Below are 22711 nucleotides of genomic sequence, written 5' to 3'. Positions count from 1 at the left end.
AAAAAGTGTGAATATGTCAAGATCTTTTTATTTAAATGTCTTTGAAGCAGCCAGATCAGTCAAAAAGCTAATCCCCTTCTTTTACAACCCTAACTCTGCCCAGGACATATTCATCTTAAAGTGCTGTAATAGAAGCATTTTTCATCCTGGTTGAATTATTATTGAAGTGAATTGCATTATTGAATAACAACTCCAAGTGCAAGCCTATGTATAATTGACTGCAGTGGTCAAGAGGGCTATAAAATAATTAAAAATAATAATTTACTTCTGTGGCAGCTTTTGAATGAACTGTTGTCACTACCAAAACAAGGAAAATAGATGGTGCATGGTTCACATAAAACATAACCGTAACATCTTTCACTTTGTTTCTGCAGTTAGTAATGATAGAGAATACATTTAACTGTAGATGGAAAAGGAATCAGCATAAAAAATACGAAAAGTTGTTTTCATATTTGATGGAAGTTTTTCACTGAAAACTGTGGGAATGTGACTGTCCCATGAAAACATATATGCCCACATCTGTATGACTATAAAACATTTTCTTGTCACAGACTACAGTCAATATGCCTCAGACACCCTCTTTGTCATATTTTGTCCTCTCTAAATGTAGCACTTAAATTATTTACAAAATTGCAAAGTATATTTCAAGCAATGGAAACTGGGTTACACCTATCAAAGTCTTAACCTTTGTGGATGAATTCACATTGAGAAAGAACATGTAACACTTTCCTCTTCACGAGACTAATAAATGGTGTTAAGTCTTCCCCTTTTTACATAAAAAAGTGTATTACAATACCATGGCTGGCTTCAGTTATGTTAACACCTGCCTACTACAGATACTTCAAGTGGACATCCTATGAAACTTTGCTGTGGAACTTGTGGCAAATCTTAAATTAAATAACATTATTTAGCATCAATAGTTACAATAACTATACTTCTGTCATACCAGTATAGCGCATTCATTAAAAGTTTTCAATGCTTGTGTATGGTGTTGAAATGAATCTGTACCATTCTGACACCCAAACAAAAGTAGCTGATGATACATCTCTGCTTAATGAGCCATTTGATATCATTCATATTTTGACAAAGTTTCTTTGCAAACTGCACATCTTATTTTGGTTGTGGGCATTTTGGGATCATCATATTATTTGGAACTATTATTTGAAATTTCATTTACGCTTTTACACTCCGAAAAACTGTTTCTTTCACTTTTGTGTCACTTTTCAAAGTGTTAATTAACCTATGAAATTGCATCTTTTACTTTCCTCAGTAAATGGAAGATAATTATATATTTACCATAATGGTGAAACTTAATTACGTTCATTTTATCATCATTGTGATACCTAAGGGTGGGAATGGGGTTGTTAAGAGTGTGCTGCTGCTAGTGAAACATCAATCAACAACAACTAGTCCAAATATTTTCCACTTGATCTTGTTTTATGGGCACTCAAGCTGTAACATTTCGTCTTCCGATGCTGGAGACATCATCATATGCTATTCAAACTCGAAAAGCAGTTACAAACTGTAACATATCGCTTTGGTAAAGTGATCTATCTAGCCGATGAATGATGACTGCAATAGTTGAAACCACTTAATAGTTAAACAGTTTGGAATTGAAACTGTTTGGAGGTCTTTGCCTTCGTTTTTACTTGTAAACTGTTATGGATGGACACTGCGCATCTTCAAGGTAGGACAGCTACTCCGGCTTACCACGAGTTGCAGTTGGGTTCTGCATTTGTTACACACTTCGATGTTCCAGCTAGGAGGAACAGCATACACCCATCTACTAAGAGTGTGTCGTGACAAAGCGAATGATGTCACAGAGAACAGAAAACGATGAGTTATTTGTCGATTAGCTCATTCATTCCATTATAAAATGTCAGATGTTGTGCAAGTAACATCAAAGTCAATGTATGCGAACAAATTGTACATGCATTGTTCAGGTGTGTTTACACCTGTGGGCCTTGCAGCTAGTCGCTGTAGCTTGTCCTACACGTAAGTAGCAACGCACAGTGTGAACACAGGTATGAATGGAATCACTTGCATGCATACGTTGAGGAAGAGGTATGCACCTACATGTGTGCTCCTACTTGCAGGAAGGGAAGCTACAGCCACACGGCGATTAGCCGCAAGGTGCACAGATGTAAACGCACCTTTACTCCACAGTAACTAACTGTATCGGAAGAAGCAACATAACTGTTCTGAGAAGTACTTCCTATTCATTTGTAGAAAATTGGAAACATTTAAAGGTTTACAGGTTTCTCCCTCATGCCATAACTGCAGAGGAATCTAAATCTACCCTGTGTCACTTGCACGGTTTATGAAGAAATTATAATTAAGGGTGCCACAGTTCAGAATTTGACGATAAATATACACACTTCTAAATACAGAACACCACATTCTGGTGCCCTAGTGCAAGATCAGAATAAATTTGTGGTGAGATTCGATGAAACTGAGAAAGAAAATTCATATTAAGCACTAATTAAGAAGAAATTCATATTTTAAAGTGAAGAACTGATCATTGCTGTTGGCCTTAGTGGCAAAGTCAACAGAAGAAATTGTATGATGAAATAAATACGCAGTACATCCAAGGAAAAAAAAGAGAGTTCAGAAGATATAATTTGATGATAATTAATAATTATATTAGAAGAATTGATGGCCAACACTACGACTGTTCCATCCAGTGCAAAAACTGCACTACAGCAGCACACAGTAGCTACATCAGCGGTGCACTTATCAACAGTAGTCCAGTTCACTATGATTAGGGATCTGGGGCTCCATTGGCATCACAACTTACTTTAAGACAACTTCAGTGAACTGTGTTGAATCCCATCTGATTTTTTGTTGCTTGATGATTGTGGTGTGTTCTGTGGATAGTTAAAGTGTATGTCCATTCAAAAGATTGTTTTTAACTGAGTTACTGCTAGTGGGGTGACAAGTCATTAGTAGGAGATTAGTCTCAAACTAACTATTGGTTCAGTTGCATGCCTGTGTTGACTCAAAAGATGGAAGATGTATCAAGGATGTGCAGAAAGTGGAAACAACTTGAGTAACACTGATATGCACATTATTACTATTGAGGATCCTTGTGGGAGTAAAAGAACAGTTAAATACACAAGCTGCTAGGTTAGATACTACTAATGCAAGTTTAAAATCTTAAGGTGATGAGCTAGGTGCTAGGCTTAATACTACTAACACCAGCATAAAGGCTCAAGGTGACGAGTTGAAAGCAAACATAGTTTTCCAAGGTGTTAAATTCAAAAAGGCCCTGGCAGAGACAAAGGAACAATCACTGATCTTAATGGTACACAAGAGATCACTAATGCTGATATAAAGAAGAAAACAGATAAGAAGGTCCAGAAGCTAGAGCACATAAGTAAGTCTCTAAAGGATAATTTAGAAATTGAGAGTTACATTTTGGCATGATTGCACTGTATGATTTCGTCATTAATTCATAGCATGTATACGCTGTCGAATTAACTTCAAGGACGAGTGTCAGCTTGAATATTTTAGAGCTAAATACAGTTTTATGTAGGGTAGAGTTTTGTGTCCCACTCTGTCAACTCTGGAGGAGTGTAGCAATGATTTCTTTAAAGTAAAAGTTCATCAAAATGTTGAGTCAAACTATTAACAGACCTCTCTCGGCAGATGTTGTAGCTAAGCAACCTATTTGGGAGATATTATTTGATTTTACTCGATGGTTACAATTAATCTGGTGGACCACTTATTTGACGTAGTCATCATTTTCGAAATAACCATGCACACTTTAAGTGTCTATTATCATTTGGTGTTAATTATATGACATGTATGGTATTTTCATATGATCAAGTACAAATGACTTAATTAACAGTTGGTAAAATGATTACTTATGAAAAGAACAGAATAAGTTTTAGCTAGACATTTACATTTGAACTTTATACTATGTTGAATATTGGCTTTAGATATTTATGGAAGATTAAGAAGAGATGAAGAGGGAGATATGAAGTGGATATCAACAGCCTCATGCCTGTATTATGCAAACTGATGTACATGGGTCAACTGGAATATACACGATAGCATCTTGAAACATACTTTTCAATGCCACTGTCAGGAATGGGCTATAGTTACACGCCATTGACCTCAGACGGTTCATAATCTATGTTAACTTTGTAGAGTAATGCCTTATATTGCTTCTTCTTTTGGTTTCTATGTAATTATCCTTCATCTTTTACTATCCTACCTACTTTAAGTTATAATTTTCCTCCACTATCCCAATCTATCTTGCTAGAATAACAGGGCGTTAGCATATGCTTCTCTTACAGTGGAGCAATTGCCTTTCTCTAGCAGGCATTCCAAACAGATTATAAGTTTAAATAACCCATACAAAACAGCAATGATTTAATTTGTCATGAGCATGCACTGCCAGTACTGCAGAGCGCAACAGAGCAGTTGTTCTTCTGAACAATGAACAATCTTCAGCATGGGAAACATGAAGTGAAGATCGAGGAAACCTGGCAAATAAAGTCAACTGTTGTGAGCACACAGAAATTGCAGAGCAGTTGCAGCACAGTGAAACAGTTCCCACCAACAACGGGAAAAGCAATAATCCTGCTCACCGAAGTGGGGCAAGAAGACACCACCAGCCACAATGTACAGTCACTATGAATGTGATAAATCATGGAGTGAGAACAGAGGAGATTTGAATTTACTAGTGAAGTTGGGCTTTAAAGTGAAGACTATCTGTGATGGCCATATTTTGCAAATGCAAGTGACAACTACTGGGAATCACAAAGCAGTGTGTCTCGTGTACCAGCAACGCAAAATTCCACAACCTCTGATTTTTAAGAATGGCAAACAACGATACGTTAAAGTCATCATCCGAGGACTTCCATGGATCGTCACATGTGAAGAGGTAAACAACTACTTTTGCGACCTGAGATTCTGGTGAGGAAAGGTACATCTTCATCATAAGACCAACCAGAAGTAACAACCCCCCTTCATCTTCAAGAGGAGGGTCCAACTGCCATCGGAGCCCAACAAGAACAAGAACTCAGCCCCTGAATTCAACAACCTACTCTCAGTCACCAAAGTACTCGGAACCTCAGTGTAAGTAAAGATGATGCCAGAAGAACTCAAAAGGAAATCGCAATATTTCAAATGCCATGCGTACTGATATGTGGCGACGTATTGCAACAATAAGCCCACCTGCATAAAATGCACAGATGACCACGTCAGCCACAACTGCACTAAAAGTACAGAAGAACTGCCAAAGTGCACAAATTGTGGTGAAGAACACAATCAGTAATTTGCTTGGTTTTGCTGCAGCGAAGAAATCTCAGCTTACCAACCTGGGAATCAGGAACAGAAGATTCAAGCGAGGCACAAGTATCACTGACAACCAACAGATGTCAGGCGCTACCGATTCCCAGTGGTGGCCACCTCCCCACTCCTGCCAGTGGCAGCAATGGGATGGGGAGACGGCTGCTGCTACCCAGTCAGCCGCATGCCACTGCCCGGGCAACATGCAGTGTGCGACCACCGGTGAGAGAGGCAGTCGCAGTTAGTGCTCTAGTGAAGAAGACTGATGGCAGTCTCATACGAAGCCTCACAGCTCTGAGATGCAATGAAAATGGTTACTAGCGAGCTAGTCACCACCATAAGATATGCAATGGTGACTGCACTACATGCAGCCTTCCTCAAACTGACAGCCACACTCAATGCACCAAAATAAAGTGGCAAAACCAGCAGCTCTAGACACAGTTTTTGGAGGTTTTCCCTTGGCTGTTAGGCGAATGCCACAGCGGTGCCCCAGTTCCTCCACTGAACATCTTCTTCTCCCAAATACAATAATGTCAAATGAGAATATCTCTAAGTTAAACTCATAGTATCAGCTGAAAAGGACTATGCTCTTCTGCAGCCCACCATCTGCCTCTGAGATGGAATGAAAGCTAAATAATAATAATTATTATTATTTCTGAATATGCTTGTGTTGGCAGAGTTGTATGTATTGGAGCTTGGATTATACGAGGGCTTTCCACAAAGTACATTACGTTGTGGAATTAAAAATAAATAAAGTATTGGAAATTTTTTTTTATTATATACAGATGAAAGCCACACTTAAATACTACTTTTCTATATAGTTGCCATTTAAATTAAGGCACTTATCGTAGAGATGGACGAGCTTGGAAATTCCTTCGTCGTAAAATTCGGCCGCCTGTGCCTTCAACCACCTGGTTACCTCTTCTTGAAGCTGTGCATCGTCATCAAAACGCTGTATAGCCAACCACTTCTTTATTGCTGGGAATAAGTGGAAGTCGCTCGGTGCCAGGTCGGGACTGTACAGCGGATGAGGAAACAACTCCCACTTAAAAGATTCGAGAACTTCACGAGTGGCATTTGCCGTGTGGGCCCGGGCGTTGTCGTGAATCAGCAATATCTTTGAGCCCAACTTTCCCCTGCGCTTGTTTTGTATTGCTCTTCTGAGGTTGTGCAGAGTTTGGCAATACCTTTGAGAGTTTATTGTAGTGTCTCTTTTCAGGAAATCCACAAAAATCACACCTTTTCTGTCCCAAAAGACAGTCGCCACGTGGTTGAAGGGGCAGGCGACCGAATTTTACGACAAAGGAATTTCCAAGCTCGTCCATCGCTACGATAAGTGCCTTAATTTAAGTGGCAACTGTGTAGAAAAGTAGTATTTAAGTGTGGCTTTCATCTGTGTATAATAAAAAAAAATTTCCAATGCTTTATTTATTTTTAATTTCAAAACGTAATGTACTTTGTCGATAGCCCTCGTATTAACAGATGCTTATGTCATATCAGGAGGTCATAATTACGAACACCACATAGTCAATTATCATTCATTATTTAACTTTACTACAAACTTGTTTACATCATAGTTATGGATCATCATTTTCCGCACAATATACACTGATGAGCCAAAACATTGTGACCTTCTGTTCAATAGCATATAGTTCCACTTTTCAAACACAGTACAACAGACATGCTGTTTGGCATAGATTCTACAAGTTCTTGATAGGGTGCTGTAAGTATATGACCCAATATGTCTATGCACAGGTCAAGTAATTCCAACAAATTATGGGATGATGGTTTATGGGGATGCAGCTGGCGCCCAATGTGTGTTCCAATAGGTACAGACGGTGCAAATTTGCTGGCCAAGACATCAATATGAGTTCAATATAATGGCCCTCAAACCACTGTAGCATGCTTATGACCTTGTAACACGGACAGTTATCCTGTTGAAAGATGTCATTACCATAGGGGCATGTGCCTGCAACACCACGAGGAAGCATTCAACCTCACAGTAGGCCTTGGTCATAATGGTTTGGCTCATAAGTGAATCATTAAATCTACTTGTATAAGGTGTAGAAATAGCTATAAGATGAAAGTACAGTTATCAGTTACAACAGAAATTGCTATTCCCTTGCAAGTATTATCATGGTACAGAACAGCTTTAGCCTACAATTGTTTTTGTGGAAAAATTACATTTGTATTTGAACAAGGTAATTATGTGGTAAACATATTGAAGAATGATCTTACTAACCAGGAAAAAAGATACTTTCCTTTGACACAAATCCAACATGTAAATGGAGAATGTCAGCAATGTCGTGTGAGGGGGTGTAGAAAGGAAGGGTGAAAAAGTATCAAATCTAGACTAAGTTATATGAAGTGCTAACATCCAAATGAGATCATTAAGATACATAGCAGCACAATTGGGGTTAAACAAATAACATGTTTTGGTCACTCTAAAGGGAATGTAGGGGAGTACGCAGGAGACAGAAAGGAGAGAAATCAGGCAATCGCGTGTGGATTCATAATCAATCACTAGTAAGTTTACCTCAAAATACAGGAGTAGTTTCTATGGAGGAAGAACACTGCAGATTTTTGAGGCTTATTCCAATGTTGCAAACTAGAGCAACCATCTGAGTTGTAGTGGTCAAATAGGGGTACTGATTCAGAAAATAATTAGCAATGAGACAAATGTCTGAGCTTTATATGCTGTCACTAAGGAAGGTTATAATTAATGAAGAAACACAGTATGTACAGCTAAAAGGTTACTAATTATTTCAAAACATACCTTCTCTTGTTTGGCAGTAGCAACCAAAACAAAATAAAGAAAGCTTCCATAAAATGTGTGTGTGTGTGTGTGGGGGGGGGGGGGGGGGGTGAAGAAACAATAGAAGAGAGAAAACAACATACTATGAAGGAATCGTCTGAATGGGATGGAAATTGGTAAATGTGATGTACATGTACAGAAAAACAAACGATTACAATTTCAGGGAAATTAGATGATTTATTCGAGAGAAAGTGCTTCATAAACTGAGCATGTCAATAACACATTGGTCCACCTCTGGCCCCCTTATGCAAGCAGTTATTTGGCTTGGCATTGATTGATAGAGTTGTTGGATGCCCGCCCCAGAGATATCGTGCCAAATTCTGTCCAACTGGTATGTTAGATCATCAAAATCCTGCAAGGGCCCTGCCCATAATGCTCCAAACGTTCTCAACTGGAGGGAGATCCATGATCTTACTGGTCTGGAAAGCACAAGACAAACAGTAGAAACTCTCGTTATGTGAGAGTGGGCATTATCTTGCTGAAAGGTAAGCCCTAGGATGGCTTGCCATGCAGGGCAACAAAACTGGGCATAAAATATTGATATACCAATGTGCTGCAAGTGTGCCACAAATGCCAACCAAAGGGGTCCTGCTATGAAAAGAAACAGCAGCCCAGGCCATCACTTAACATATTCACAGTTCCAATGTAACAAATTTTCTTGAGATTGAGAAGCTTATGTCCATGAATCAGCATGGTTTTAGAAAGCACCACTCATGCCAAATTCAGCTTGCCCATTCCTTGCTTGATATACTGCGAACTTTGGATGAAGGGCAAAAGGCAGATTCCATATTTCTAGATTTCCGGAAAGCAGGCTGTTAATGAAGGTGCTAGAATGTGGAATAAGTTCCCAGATATGAGAGTGACTTCAAGACTTCATAAGTCGTCATCATCATCAGTTATCTGCTATATCAGCAGGTCCTTTGCCTCTCCATTTTTTGCGAACCATTGCTTCCTTCTTAAGGCTGCTGTATGTTGTACTGTCCATCATGTCATCCAGTATCTGGAATCTCTTCCTTCCTCGCTTCCTTTTCCCTTCTACATAATCTTCTAAAACTGTTTTTATCAGTCCATCATTCTTTCTTAATATATGCCCAATCCAATTTCTTTTTCTTCTCTTTAATACATCTAGTTACTGTCTTTTCTCTCCCACTCTTCTCAGTACCTCTTCATTTTTTACTCTGTCCATCCAACTTATTCTTTCCATCCTCTGCCATGTTCAGATCTCAAAAGCCTCCAGCCTTTCTCTGTCTTTCTTCCTCATAGTCCATGTTTCAGCGCAATATAGAAGAACACTCCATGTTGTAGTTGTTGTTGTGGTCTTCAGTCCTGAGACTGGTTCGATGCAGCTCTCCACGCTACTCTATCCTGTGCAAGCTTTTTCATCTCCCAGTATCTACTGCAACATACATCCTTCTGAATCTGCTTAGTGTATTCATCTCTTGGTCTCCCTCTACGATTTTTACCCTCCACACTGCCCTCCAATACTAAGCTGGTGATCCTTTGATGCCTCAGAACATGTCCTACCAACCGATCCCTTCTTCTAGTCAAGTTGTGCCACAAACTTCTCTTCTCCCCAATCCTATTCAATACTTCCTCATTAGTTATGTGATCTACCCATCTAATCTTCAGCATTCTTCTGTAGCACCACATTTTGAAAGCTTCTATTCTCTTCTTGTCTAAACTATTTAATGTCCATGTTTCACTTCCATACATGGCTACACTCCATACGAATACTTTCAGAAACGACTTCCTGACACTTAAACCTATACTCGATGTTAACAAATTTCTCTTCTTCAGACATTTTATGAGTCTCTTTCTGAGTTCTCTGTCCAGACCGCTGCAGAATATTCTCCTTTTCTTATAAAATGCCTCTTTTGCCATTGCTATCCTTGTTTTAATTTCTGTGGTGCACTTCCAGTCGGTGTCTATCCTGCTTCCAAGATACTTAAAATTTTGCACCTGTTCTAGTATTTCTCCATTCAGCATAATTTTTATTTCCTCCTAGTGCCAATACTTTTGTTTTATTTGTGTTAATTTTCATTCCATATTTTTTTCCGTTAGTTTCAATGATGTCCACCAAATCCTGTAATTCTTTTTCCCTTGTGGCTAGAAGGACCAAGTCATCAGCAAACCTCAAACACCCTACTCTTCTTCCTCCAATTTCTACTCCTTTGTCATCTAATGAGCTTTGGTCAATCATACTTTCCAAGTACAGGTTGAAAAGAGTAGGTGATAGAATCCTTGTCTTACTCCTTTTCCTAGTCCGATTCAGTTTGTACTTTCTCCTCTCACTTTAACTGAAACTTTTTGATTAAGATATAATGAGTTTACAAGTCTTCTGGGTTTCCAGTCCACTCTCTTTTCCCTCATTATAGTCGCCAGCTTGTCCCAAACCACATTCTCAAATGCCTTTTCTATATCAATGAAGCACATATATAGGTCTCTTCCTTTTTCAATAAACCTTTCTCCCAAGATTTGTAGGAGCCCTATTGCATCTCTGGTGCCCGTATTCCGTCTAAAGCCAAACTGCTCCTCGCCAAGATTCTCCTCCATTACTTTTTCAAGTCTTTTATTAATTATTCTTAACATCATTTTGGCTGCATGTGGAATGAGGCTGATTGTCCTGTGCTCGCTGCATTTCTCAGTTCCTTGTTTTTTCGGTAATGGAATCACTACTGTTGTCAGAAAGTCCTCAGGCCATTCACCACTATCATATATTTTATTACATAACCTCAATATTTCTCTTATTCCATCTTGGTTCAAGCATTTTAATATTTCTCCCAGTATCGTATCTGTACCTACCGCTTTGCCATTTTTCATTGCAGCTATGGCAGACTTTACTTCTTCCATTACGATGGTTGGTCCTTTCTCGTCATCACTTACACTGTTGTGTGATTCAAGTTCCAGAGTTTCTGGTTTTCTATTTGTCTCATATAGCTCTTTTAGATATTCTCCCCATCTCTGGAGGACATCGTCACAATCTTTGTACACTACCTCTTCGTCTTTACTCAAAATTTCCATAGTAGCACTTCCTGCTCTGTTTTGTTCCCATGTCATAGTCTTTACTCTCTTGTATAGTAAGTCTTATCTTCCCTTCCTGTCCAGTTCTTCAATTTCATCACTTCTTAAGTAACAGAACCCAGTATGATGTCCTCAACAACAAATGTTCTTCAGAGACAAGGGTATCGTCAGGAGGGCCCCAGGGAAGATGATATGATTGCTGCTGTTTTCTATATACATAAATGATTTGGAGGACGGGGTGGGCAGCAGTCTGCGGCTGTTTGCTGGTGATACTGTGGTTTACTGTAAAGTGCTGAAGTTGAATGACTGTTGGAGGATGCAAGATGACATAGACAAAATTCCTAGTTGGTGTGTGATGGCAGTCAGCTCTAAATGAGGGCAAATGTAAATTAATGCAGATGAGTAGGAAAAACAAACCTGTAATGTTAGGATACAGCATTAGTAGTGTACTGCCTGACAATCACATTGTTAAAATGTTTGGGTATTTGCAAAGCGATATCAAATGGAATGAGCATGTGAGGACTGTGATAGGGAATGCAAACTGTCAGCTCCATTTCATTGGGAGAATTTTAGGAAAGTGTGGTTCATCTGTAAAGGAGACAGCATATAAGACACTGATACGACCTATTTTTGACTACTGCTTGAGCGTTTTGGATCTGCACCAGGTTGGATTGAAGGAGGACATGAAGCAAATCAAATGTCGGCTGCTAGATATGTTAATGGTACGTTCGAACAAAATGTGTTACAGAGATGCTTTGGAAATTCAAATGGGAATCCCTGTAGAGGAGGCAATGTTCTATTTGAGGAACACTATTGAGAAAATTTAGAGAATTGGCATTTGAAGCTTACTGTAAATGATTCTATTGCTGCCACCATACATTGCACATGATGACCACGTAGATAATATACGAGAAATTAGGGCTCATAATGGAGGCATACAGCCATTCTTCCCTCACTCTATTTGCAAGTGGAACAGAAAAGGAAATGACTAGTAGTGGTAAAGGTTAACCTCAGCCACGCACTGTACTAATCTTGCAGAGTATCTATGTAGATGTTGATCACTCCTGGTTATCAGGCTATGCTAGCTAGGCAAGTCAGGTTGGTTTTTTGTGTGGGATTGTAGGGAAGCAGCATACTCACGCCTTATAAAATTCACATCAGTCTTTCCATTGTGTGCCAGCCCAGCCTGCTATAACTAGCTCTGACGTCATAAATGTTGCGCAATACTTTAAAAATCAAGTAAATAACCTGAAACGTTTCTAGCATGTCAGGAGTAATACTAAATCAATGCGTGTTAAACATCAGTTCAATAACTTTAACCATTTTCGAAATTTGGACGTTTTTCTGTAAAAATCATTGGCGCAACAGAAAAGAGCTAGAAACTTAAAAATTTATATTTAGATTCCTTTTTCATAATAATTTAGTGGAAACAGTATTCTGGATCTCACAAATTAAAATTTTAGTTGAAATTCATGATTTTCTGGTTTTTGTCTTAAAAATTAAGGAAGCAAGATAGATTAAGTAGGCGAATAAATACAGAAGCAAGATAGATTAAGTAGGCGAATAAATACAGTTAGGATGTTTAAATTTAAGTAGAAGGGAGATCTGCTATAATTGTAAAGATGTGAGAAGTTTCAACAGAACAACTATAAAACTATAGCTATAGCGTATCTCCAAAGAGCAAGTTCAGAGCTCATCTACTGCGTGTAGTGTAATTAAATTAATTCTCTTGCCCAAAATATTTGACTTAGCCACGTCAGACTTTTATTATGATTACTTACCTGTGTGCTGATTGCACATTTAAATTGAGAGCTTCATCGGCCATCAGCAAAGGAAGCAATGATTTATTCGATAACTTAAAGTGATGCATTACTAGCCCAGCGGCCAGTCAGGAGATCAGATTTGATCAGGCGTTCCCTTAGCTGTCCGCACCGCGGCTTTATATGTAAGAATGCTGCTCGAGAGAAAAAGGCCCCAGTTCTCTCCAGACGCTGATTAGCGCACCACCTGTGCTGGGAGTTGTGTCGCATCGGTATCATTGCTATAAACAGCCTCGGATGCCGTAATAAGTTACTCGGCATACGCGTAACCATGAAATCGTTTTCGAGTGAAGTGTTAATTGTGGGATGACTTTAATGATCTATCTTCAGTTTGCGTATGTCGTATTTTCACGTGCCGCTGCGGGACAGACATTCTACCATTATTTAGCGTGGCGTTTGATGAACATTATCATCAAATTATGGCGAGCATTCACTTAAACATTTAATTTGAACAATTATAGTTGCATCAGCGCATTAGACTCTGAACTGCTCTGGTAGTTGGATTGTGTGGATTCTTTTTTTGGTCTGTGACTTTCAGAATATAGTGAACATTTTAGAGAGAATGGTTTTTAATTATGAATCCCAGACAATCTCCTAATTCCTCAGAGCTATAAATGTATTTCTCAGATGAAGTGGGCACTAGGAATTCTAATTACAGGCTTCACGTTTTGCTAATCACTTTCTGGTTGCCAATATTGTAGATAGAGAGCCAGTGTTGAGAACGGTAAAACATCAAAACATTTAAATAACAACTATTATTCCACCCGCCGCCCCACAGGATGTCTTCAGACACCTCCTTGGCCTGGAAGCTCACTGACCGGCATAGAACTGCCTTCAGTGATGAGTTCCATTTCAAACTGAGCTCTGACCAACCAAGACATAAACTGAACGATATGACTGGATTTGAATAATATTCTAAAGATGATTAATAGTTTAAAAGTTACACAATGAGAGCTAACATAAATGTAATATGCTTAGTCAATCATATACTTATTTTGACATACCTAAAGAATTTAAGAATGGGCTACATGTACAGCTGCATACAAGTAATATAGAGATCGTTTATGGTTAAGACATTTATAATTTTACCATACCTAAACAATTTAAGGACGAATTACATGAGTGGCCACTTGGAGAAACACCCAAGTAGCTTCCGGACAATGTCAGCTAATGTTAAAGTCATAAAAGGAACTAATATTTACTTGATTTTCATCCAGAATAAATAAATGATGCAACAAGTCACAATAAGAATTGGTCAAGTGTGAGTATGACTTGCACACTGAGGGTGCCATACAAACTTAATTATGTACGTAGATAGTTCACCCATTCTGGGAATCAAGGAACTCGACGAATTTTCCCGTTATCAACATTGATACTGGCAAGATATCAGCTCCAGGGATTCCAAGACCTTCGAGAATGTTTTAATTTCAAGCCTGAAGTTGAATAACAAATGATGTGGTGAGATCATTCTTCTAAAGGAGAGGATATGTGGTACAATGTATCACTTTGGTACAGCAGTGTTTTACCCAACATCTGCCTAGCCAATGAATAATGACTGCAGCAGCTGAAACCATTTATTAGTTAAATAGTTTGGAACTGAAAACTGTGTGGAAGTTTTTGTCATTGTTTCTGCATGAAAGATGATACAGATGGATATTGTGTGTCTTCAAGGCAGGACAGATATTACAGTTTGCCATGAGTTGCATACCTGCAGGGCATTACATTTCCTAAGTGCTTCGAGATCCTGGCTTGGAGAAGTAAGGTGTGCTATCAAGTAAGAGTGCACGAGAACAAAGTGAATGATGTCCCAGCAAACAGAAGACCATGAGTTATCTGTCAAATCATTCCTTCCAATATAAAATGCTAGATCACGTGCATGTAAAGTCAAAGTGAACGTATGCACGCATACTATACACGCAGTGTTACTCTACATTAACTATCTGTATTAGAAGACACAACAAGACTGTTCTGATACGAAGTAGTACTTTCTATTCATTTGTAGGTAGTTGGAAACACTTCAAGGGTTTACAGATTTCCAGCCCAAGACACAACTGCAGAGGAAATGAAATCCACCGTGTGGAATCTGCATGGTCTAGGAAGAAATCATATTACAGGTGCTGCAATTCAGAATTTGAAGATGGCCCCTCTCTACATTCTAGCATAGCAATAACTGGAGCTTTGTAAAACCACAGTATTGGAGAAACAAATCTGGTGGTTCCCTGCTACTGCCTATTTATCCACTTAGCTTGATGAGCTTATTTGAGTTTGTAACTGCTTTCTGAGTCTGAATAGCTCCTGATGATGTCTGCAGCATTGGAGCCTTGGATCACAGCCTAAAGTCCATACAACAAAAATCATGAAAGATGTAAATACTGGCCATCAAAGCCTGCATCTTATTGATTCTTGTGTCCATTTTGACACTACGCATTTCTTCTCTTGGTTATTATAAATATAGGCACTTCGTAACACGTAAACCAACAGAGAGGAATTTAACACTGCTGTGTCAACAGTAATTACTGTAGTGCCTGTTTACTGTATCACTAATTTCCTGAGATCTTCCAAGTTTTCCAACACACTTTCACAAATAAAGTAATAATACTTTGTAAACAGAACAATTGGAAAATGATAAAATTAACAATGAGCATTAATTACATTTAATAGTAAAAATTCTTCAATATAAATACATATTTATTTGTGATTACTGAAGAAGCTGCACACATTTTTAAAGGACACTTATATTTATAAAACACTAGTTGCAGTTTTAGGAAGCTCATTTCATACCACATGGTTCAGTCATTATCAAAGATTTATGTACATGCATAATGTACAAGTCATGATTATGATACATTTAAAATTAACAACAGAGAGAAAATTGAACTAGTCTACCATTTCACAAGTAACTACTTATTTCCTTAAAAAAGAAGACACACTGAAAGACAAATTTCACATTTTTTACTTATATGAAAAGTAGTATCAATAGATAACAATAACAGTGATGGAAGACATAAACAGGTTATACACTGATTTTTGTGCATGTATTTGAACTAGCAAGAATAACAGTTTCTTTACTACAACACAGACACAAGAACAGTGTATTAACAAATTAGGTTGTTTTGCAGTTTAGATCTCCTCATTGAAAAATAAATTCAAACAACTTCCTGAATTGTAGCCTCACATTCAGTCATTTATTCATAGTGCTTAATAAACACTATCCACAGGGCACATACTCTGACGCCAATGCAATATTTTACAAGAGTGTTGCAACTTTAAATTATGTAAGACTTCCTGACATTGCATATCTCGGTCATCATATAGATGAAAGAATGAATCAGTAAATGGAGTATACAAAAAATTAAAAATGATACACATACATAATGTAAGAATTCAAATGCCTGATTGGACAGTGACAATTCAGCATGAATAATTAGGTAACCGTGCTGAAGTTTAAAGAAACGTGATTCAAAAGGTTAAAGCAAATATATTCAGAAACTAACCAATGGTAATAGAATCATTTTCTAAACTGGTGATAAATGGAAGAAATGATTTAATGCCCAGTCATTGATGGGTTTGTTAGAGATGGGCACAAACTCAGGCAGGGCAAGGGAATTGACTGTATTCTTTTCAAACGAATCATCATAACATTCACTTAACTGATTTAGGAGGAAGAAAAAATAATCCACTGCCTCAACAATTACCACCATGCTTTGTCTCAAAAGCACATACTCTGCTGATGCAAGAATTTAAATGCCAAGTTCAGAACAGAGCACTACAATAAAATGTTACTTGGCAAAGATTAATAACCACTGTCACATAGCAACTGATCTCCTGATTAAGGAAGTACTTATTACGAGTTTAACAGGTTCATTGATAAGTCGTTGTTGTGTCCATTACAATTTACCCCATTACACAAGGAAATACAAGCAAGATACAGTGACATTCACAATAAATTGTATAAAAAGGGAGTTCACTTGAGAAAAGTATAAAAGTACATGACAGAGTTGTTGGCTGGTAATTACCTCAGTGTGCAAAAATCTTGGTACTGCTGAAAGACAAGCATGAAAGTACAAATGACTATCTCCACTTCTGGAAATATTAGTTCCTACCTCGGGTTCAAAAGAGGCAAATTGGAGACAGTTACAAAGGAATGGCAGTTCATTCAAATCCTTGAATGAGAGGGATCCATCTGTTGAAAGGATACATTCTCTATGTTTCCAAGTCTCATTATGGAACAAATTTTTGTAATTACAATATAGCTGGTAAGGGAGGGGAGTTGATGGCAGCTTACAGTTCTAGCTCATCTGACTCTTCCTCAAATATGAATTCATTCAAACAATCTGGCGGTGTATTTTTGAGAGAAGACAGAAAACACTGGTGATTGTCGTCTGTCTTTTGGATGGGGTGTTAGGCACAGCAACATACACTGAGATGAGTGGGCTGTGTGTCAGCATTATGATTCTTTCTCACTTTGATTCCACATCTATAACATTACTAAATCATACAAAATTCTTTGAGATTGTGGACTCCCCCCCCCCTTTCCCCTCCCCTCCCCACACTAGTAACTCCTTTGCATTTGTATGCACTCTTTAGCTTTACAACCTTGCATTGATATTTCAGTCATTCATTCAAATGAATCTTGTACATGGCCAGCATATTCTTACATACATAATTTTAAAATGTTTGTATCTGTTTGGAAAATAACAGTTTAATTTTTTTTCGAGATATCTGCCTGCTGGTTTGTTTGATGTGGTCTACCACAAATTCCTCTCTTGTGCCAACCTCTTCATCATAAAGTAGCACTTGCTCCCTACATCCTCAATTATTTATTGGATTTATTCCACTCTTTGTCTTACTCTACAGGCTTTATCCTCTACAGTTCCCTCTGTGGTACCACAAAGTTATTTCCTGATGCCATAACATGTGTCCTCTCTCTCCTTGCCTGTGTTTTCCATATGTTCCTTTCTTTACCATCTCGATGGAGAATCTCCTCAATTTCTCAGCCCACTTAAAACTATCTATTATACGATCTACAGACATATAATTAATCAACCAGCATTCTTGATGTTTGAAATTAAGAAAATAAATACTTTTTCAAGGGTAGTTTTACCCTTCTGCAACAAAAAATTATCAGCAGTTGCTATGTCTGATGCATACTGCTGGAGATTCATAATACAGTAATAACACTCGTGACTGTCCATTGTTGGTGAGAGTACTACCATACAAATAAGCCTCATCATCAACTTCATCCAAGTCTATTGAGAGTTGTAGAATTCTTTGAAGAAACTTAATGAAGAACTTCCATGCATGTGGCATCTGTAGTCTACTGAACCACAATAAATTATTTTTGGATTTTGAGCTAACAATAACTTCACAAACATATCTTAACATACCCTTCTTCTGTCCTGGGAAGTTTTCTCCAACTCATACAGGAGAGATCATATTTCATGGGAGACTCATAATCAGAATATAGCTCATTTTAAGTGACAACTTTCAAAAAGTATGAGAATGGTCCAATACATAAGCAAAAAGAGCTCTCATGGATATATAAGTATCTCATGCAAATTAAATTCCAGTCTACATACAAGAGAGCATCAAAGCTTTCAAAAGTCACCAGTTACTGGAAGTAACTGCGTTGTTGAACTCTGACTTAGAGTTTCGAAATGGAGGCATATTGTTATATGGTTGGTGAATGGAATGCAAAGAGTAATAAGGTTTTTGGTTAAAGAAAATGTTCTTGTTGCTATTCTTCATCAACTAGTGGAAGTTTATGGAGCAAGTGCGATGTACCAAAACACGTATAGTTTTTGTGCCAGGAATTTGGTAAAGACAGAATGGATGTGCGAGATGAGCAAAGGCCCAGGTGACCAAGCACATCCACCTCAGATGACAATATGTACAGTACTGAAGGACTGATTCCAGCTGATCCACTGCATTCATGTGAGGCAGATTGTACAAAAACTCAACATCTCTATTGGGAATGTAATGGATAGTATGCACAACAGAATAGACTATTGGAAGATGTGGTCTTTTTGGGTACTGCTCTCAGTTGAGAATAAAGCCAAGCAATGTGGTTCTCTCGCCAGCACTTAATGTGGTATCAGGCAGGCAGTGTTGCACTACTGCACCATACTGTCACACAGGGCAAAGCATAGGTGATGCCCGAGATGAAGAAAGCATCTGTGTCATGGAGATTACCCTCTATTCCACCCTCTCACATAAAATGTTCAAAATGACAGTATCCATCAGCAAGTGTTGTTGGCCAATTTCCCCACCCTCAAAGAGGACTTGATTACAGTTAATTATTGTGCCACAATGGAATGGTTGCAGGAGACGATTTGGAGGTAATGAACGGGACTGCTTTTGGAAGGTGTCTTGTTGTTGTACGAGATTGTCTGAATGTATACAACCTTGGTTACACGTGATTTGGCCTGGCATTTCCAATGGACTGTGTTGGAACACGATCCCTAGTGCCTGTATTTCACAGTAAGTGATTTCCATCTCTTCAGATTGCTGAAGAAGTACCTGGTCAGTTGACAGTTCAGGACTGCAGCTGACATTCAGGATGCTCCCTACACCAGGACCCTGGCAGTTTTACCAGAGTGGTTTACCAACAGAATAAATGCTTAGACAATTGTGTCGACTATGACAATAACTTTGTGTCTCTCCTCTGCATTTTTTTTTAATAACTCTTTTTTGCTGAGAACTTGTTATCTTACTTTTTGTACCATCTTCGTAAGTTGTCGCTCCTGTCTGAGGAGGAAGTCATTTCACTGCAATGATATTGCCACAAAGCATGATTCTTGCTCATATGACCAACAGCTTTATGATCTCCAAATCACTGTCAAAAAAATCATATCCATACAACAAATATTTTTTATAAGATTAGACCTAAAACTTAATAGATATACTGGATGTTAATAAGCATATTTTTTAAAAAAAACAAATAAATTAATGCCAAGGGAATGAATTTCATAGGCAAAATCTGAGGGTTAATTGGGAGTGGAAACATGCACAAAGTGATGGAAATGATCTACATGTAATTGCCTAATATGCCATCTCCATGTGCAGAAGAGGTAATTTTCAAATTTTCTGTAATAACGGATTCCTTTTATTAAGCTCTTGTTATAATAAATATTACGTTATGGACACAATACTTTGTGAACAAATGTGTTAACAAAAAGTTAAGAACTTTTATTTTAAACAGGGTAAGCTTGCACCTATATTCTAATTTATTCCCTTGCCTGGTAATTGTGGCCTTTCCTTGTTCATGCTTCAAAAGTTATGTGCTAATAAATTGAAGCCTTGATTGGTGTACTCAATTCCTAATGTTTTCTGGTATGGACTATTAACACTTCACATTTATATTTTGTTCTGAAAGGCTAAATCTCTTTACTACAGATGACTTGCTTCTGAAAGTTGGGACTTTAAATTTGTTATAGACAACACCAAATAATTTTAAATAGTGAAGTTTCATCTGACCTCATCTCACGCTCAATTTAGATCTATTTCCTGAACTTATAAATATGTATTCTGTTTCACATAACGGGTGCATCTAACAGCGTAGCAAAAAATGAAATTTATGAACATATCGTAAAATTATTTTTCAGCTAAGTGTTTAAATCAGTAAATGCATTCTCCCTGCAGGCTCTGCATCTAGACAGAGTCTGGAGAAGCCTTACTTAATTAGAGAAAGGACAATATTTTGATTTGGTCTCTGATGCCCATGGAAAGAAAGAAAAGGAATAATGCCTCAAAAATTGATGTGACAACCATTTAACCAAATTATTTTAGGAGTGGGAAGAAATGATGACATACTACAATGAGATTCTTATGACAAATTCATGCTAATACCATTAAACAAACTTCCAGAATATTACACTTTCACATGTGACATTACTTTCCATCCTACAGAGTTTATAACAAAATAAATCAAGAACAAAAAGAAAAAGTTATAACATTATCTAAATTAAACAGTAACACTCCAAATACATTTTAAAATGTTAGAAATCTGACATTTTCAAAGACAAAAGTAATTGTAATCATAATCACTGGAACTGTAAAACTACCTGGAACTGACATTCATATTGAATACTGGACAACAAAGGGATAACCAAATAAAGAGAAGAGTGATTAACTAAATAATGAGAGTATTATTCATATTTTTCTCATGTAGTGTCTAATTTTGTTGTATTCTTTATACTTAAGTTAAACAAAAAATGTTAACTATCACATACATATATATCCTTATTTTCTAGAAATTACGTCTTATCAACTCTATGCTCATGGCACTGGCACAATTAATATTTCAACACTTGCAAAAATTTTGTGACAAAAATAATGTATTAATACAATTTCACAGCTTTTTCTATCAAAGTTATATAATTCATTACAGCTTGTGTCCACTTGACATACACCGGCAATTACGTATATAACAATGTCGCACCATCAATCTAAAACGTCCTCATGCTTTCTATAAAAATGTCTCTGTTATTTGGATGCTGCCAGTAGCTCCTAAAGGACATTTCAAAACTTTATGACATAAGACAAAAATAAATAGCTAACACACAAATTCACTACCTTGTTTAATACTGTTTCTAATCACAAGACATTCTTTTCTGGCATTGCCTTTGACAGTATTTTATCTATCTACAGGACAGGGGAGGGACGAGGGGGATGGTATTCTTAACAGACAGCAAATCGTTGCTCATTTACAATCACAGTCAAGTTCCAGATGAGACAGAGAAAGGAAAGAAAAAAGAACTTAATAATTATTCTATGGAGTTCAAAAAATCACCTATAGCCTGCTATCCGAGTTTGAAGAAAAGTTAATTATGGCAGCAGTAGCAGCAGACAAATCTGGGAGTGCAGAGTCTTCATCCCCACTACCACTGCTCTCTGACGAAGAATGGTGACGCACACTGAGGATCCGTATTTGCTCTATAGCACGTCGTAATGAAAGGTGTCTGTCTGGTGTGGTGCTTCCACTGGTTGCACCACCAGCAGGAGTCTGTGGTGTATTTGTGGGTGGCACAGGTGTGGTTGCACCATCACTCTGTCCTGTGGCAGTTAGGGATTGGGGTGTGGGACTCTTCGGGCGATCTTCTCCTGTGCCAGATCCAAGCCTAAGACCAGCCACACCCTTCTTTGGAATGGTAGCGAGATCACGTTTTATACGTCTCCGCCTTGACGGGTCATTTTGTCGAACTTGCAGCATGTCATCAAAATCAGCTACATAAAGGAAGCCTGCTATGAGCAATTCACAAATCCTTTCCCCTTTCTTATAAGCTGTCTCCAATTCATGACTGGTCCGTTCATCATACTGCCACCAACCTAAAACAGTAGCAACAACATTGTGAGACAAGCAGTGAAACTTGGGAGTTGAAGCACAAGAAATATATCAGTATTAATGCAAACAGTTAGACAGCTAGCAACACGGATATAAACTGTAAATCCATACATATTATAAAAATGGGGATGCATATTTAGAATGTATGTATGTTCCACATCTCCTCTTAAATCATTTGACAAATTTGAAACAAACTTGGTACAAATATCACTTACTGCCTGTAAATCATCACTGATGTACAAACAACCACGGGGGTGGGATTGAAAAAGCAGTGTAGCCCACAATGTGCAAAGAACCACACTTTAGTCATCCAGTATTTGAGAATGGTAGCACTTCAAAACTTGCAACAAACTTTACATGTAATTTCAAACCTTTATGAAACATTTTCTTGCTGACAACCACGACAAAATGATG

General features: G+C 37.9%; 1 protein-coding gene across 2 annotated transcripts in view; it reads right to left on the bottom strand.

The window, feature by feature from the left end:
• Positions 1 to 17495: 17495 nt before the first annotated feature.
• The window catches only part of LOC126175034 (E3 ubiquitin-protein ligase rnf146), a 53820-nt gene continuing 48604 nt past the window's right edge, over positions 17496 to 22711 (bottom strand). Inside the window, exons 3-4 of one of the 2 annotated variants that reach the window (XM_049921536.1) lie at positions 21746 to 22281; positions 17496 to 19789 (exon numbers count right to left, since the gene is read on the bottom strand). In XM_049921536.1, coding sequence (XP_049777493.1) covers positions 21746 to 22281 — 536 coding nt within the window. In that variant the 3' untranslated portion in view covers positions 17496 to 19789. Of the gene's footprint in view, positions 19790 to 20776; positions 22282 to 22711 lie in introns of those variants that run through there. The other variant, XM_049921535.1, reaches the window with a different exon arrangement.

This window comes from Schistocerca cancellata, chromosome 3, assembly GCF_023864275.1.
Source record: "Schistocerca cancellata isolate TAMUIC-IGC-003103 chromosome 3, iqSchCanc2.1, whole genome shotgun sequence".
Taxonomy (NCBI): Eukaryota; Metazoa; Arthropoda; class Insecta; order Orthoptera; family Acrididae; genus Schistocerca; species Schistocerca cancellata.
The sequence above is the reverse complement of the archived record's forward strand: the minus strand, read 5'-3'. Positions and strand labels throughout refer to the sequence as shown.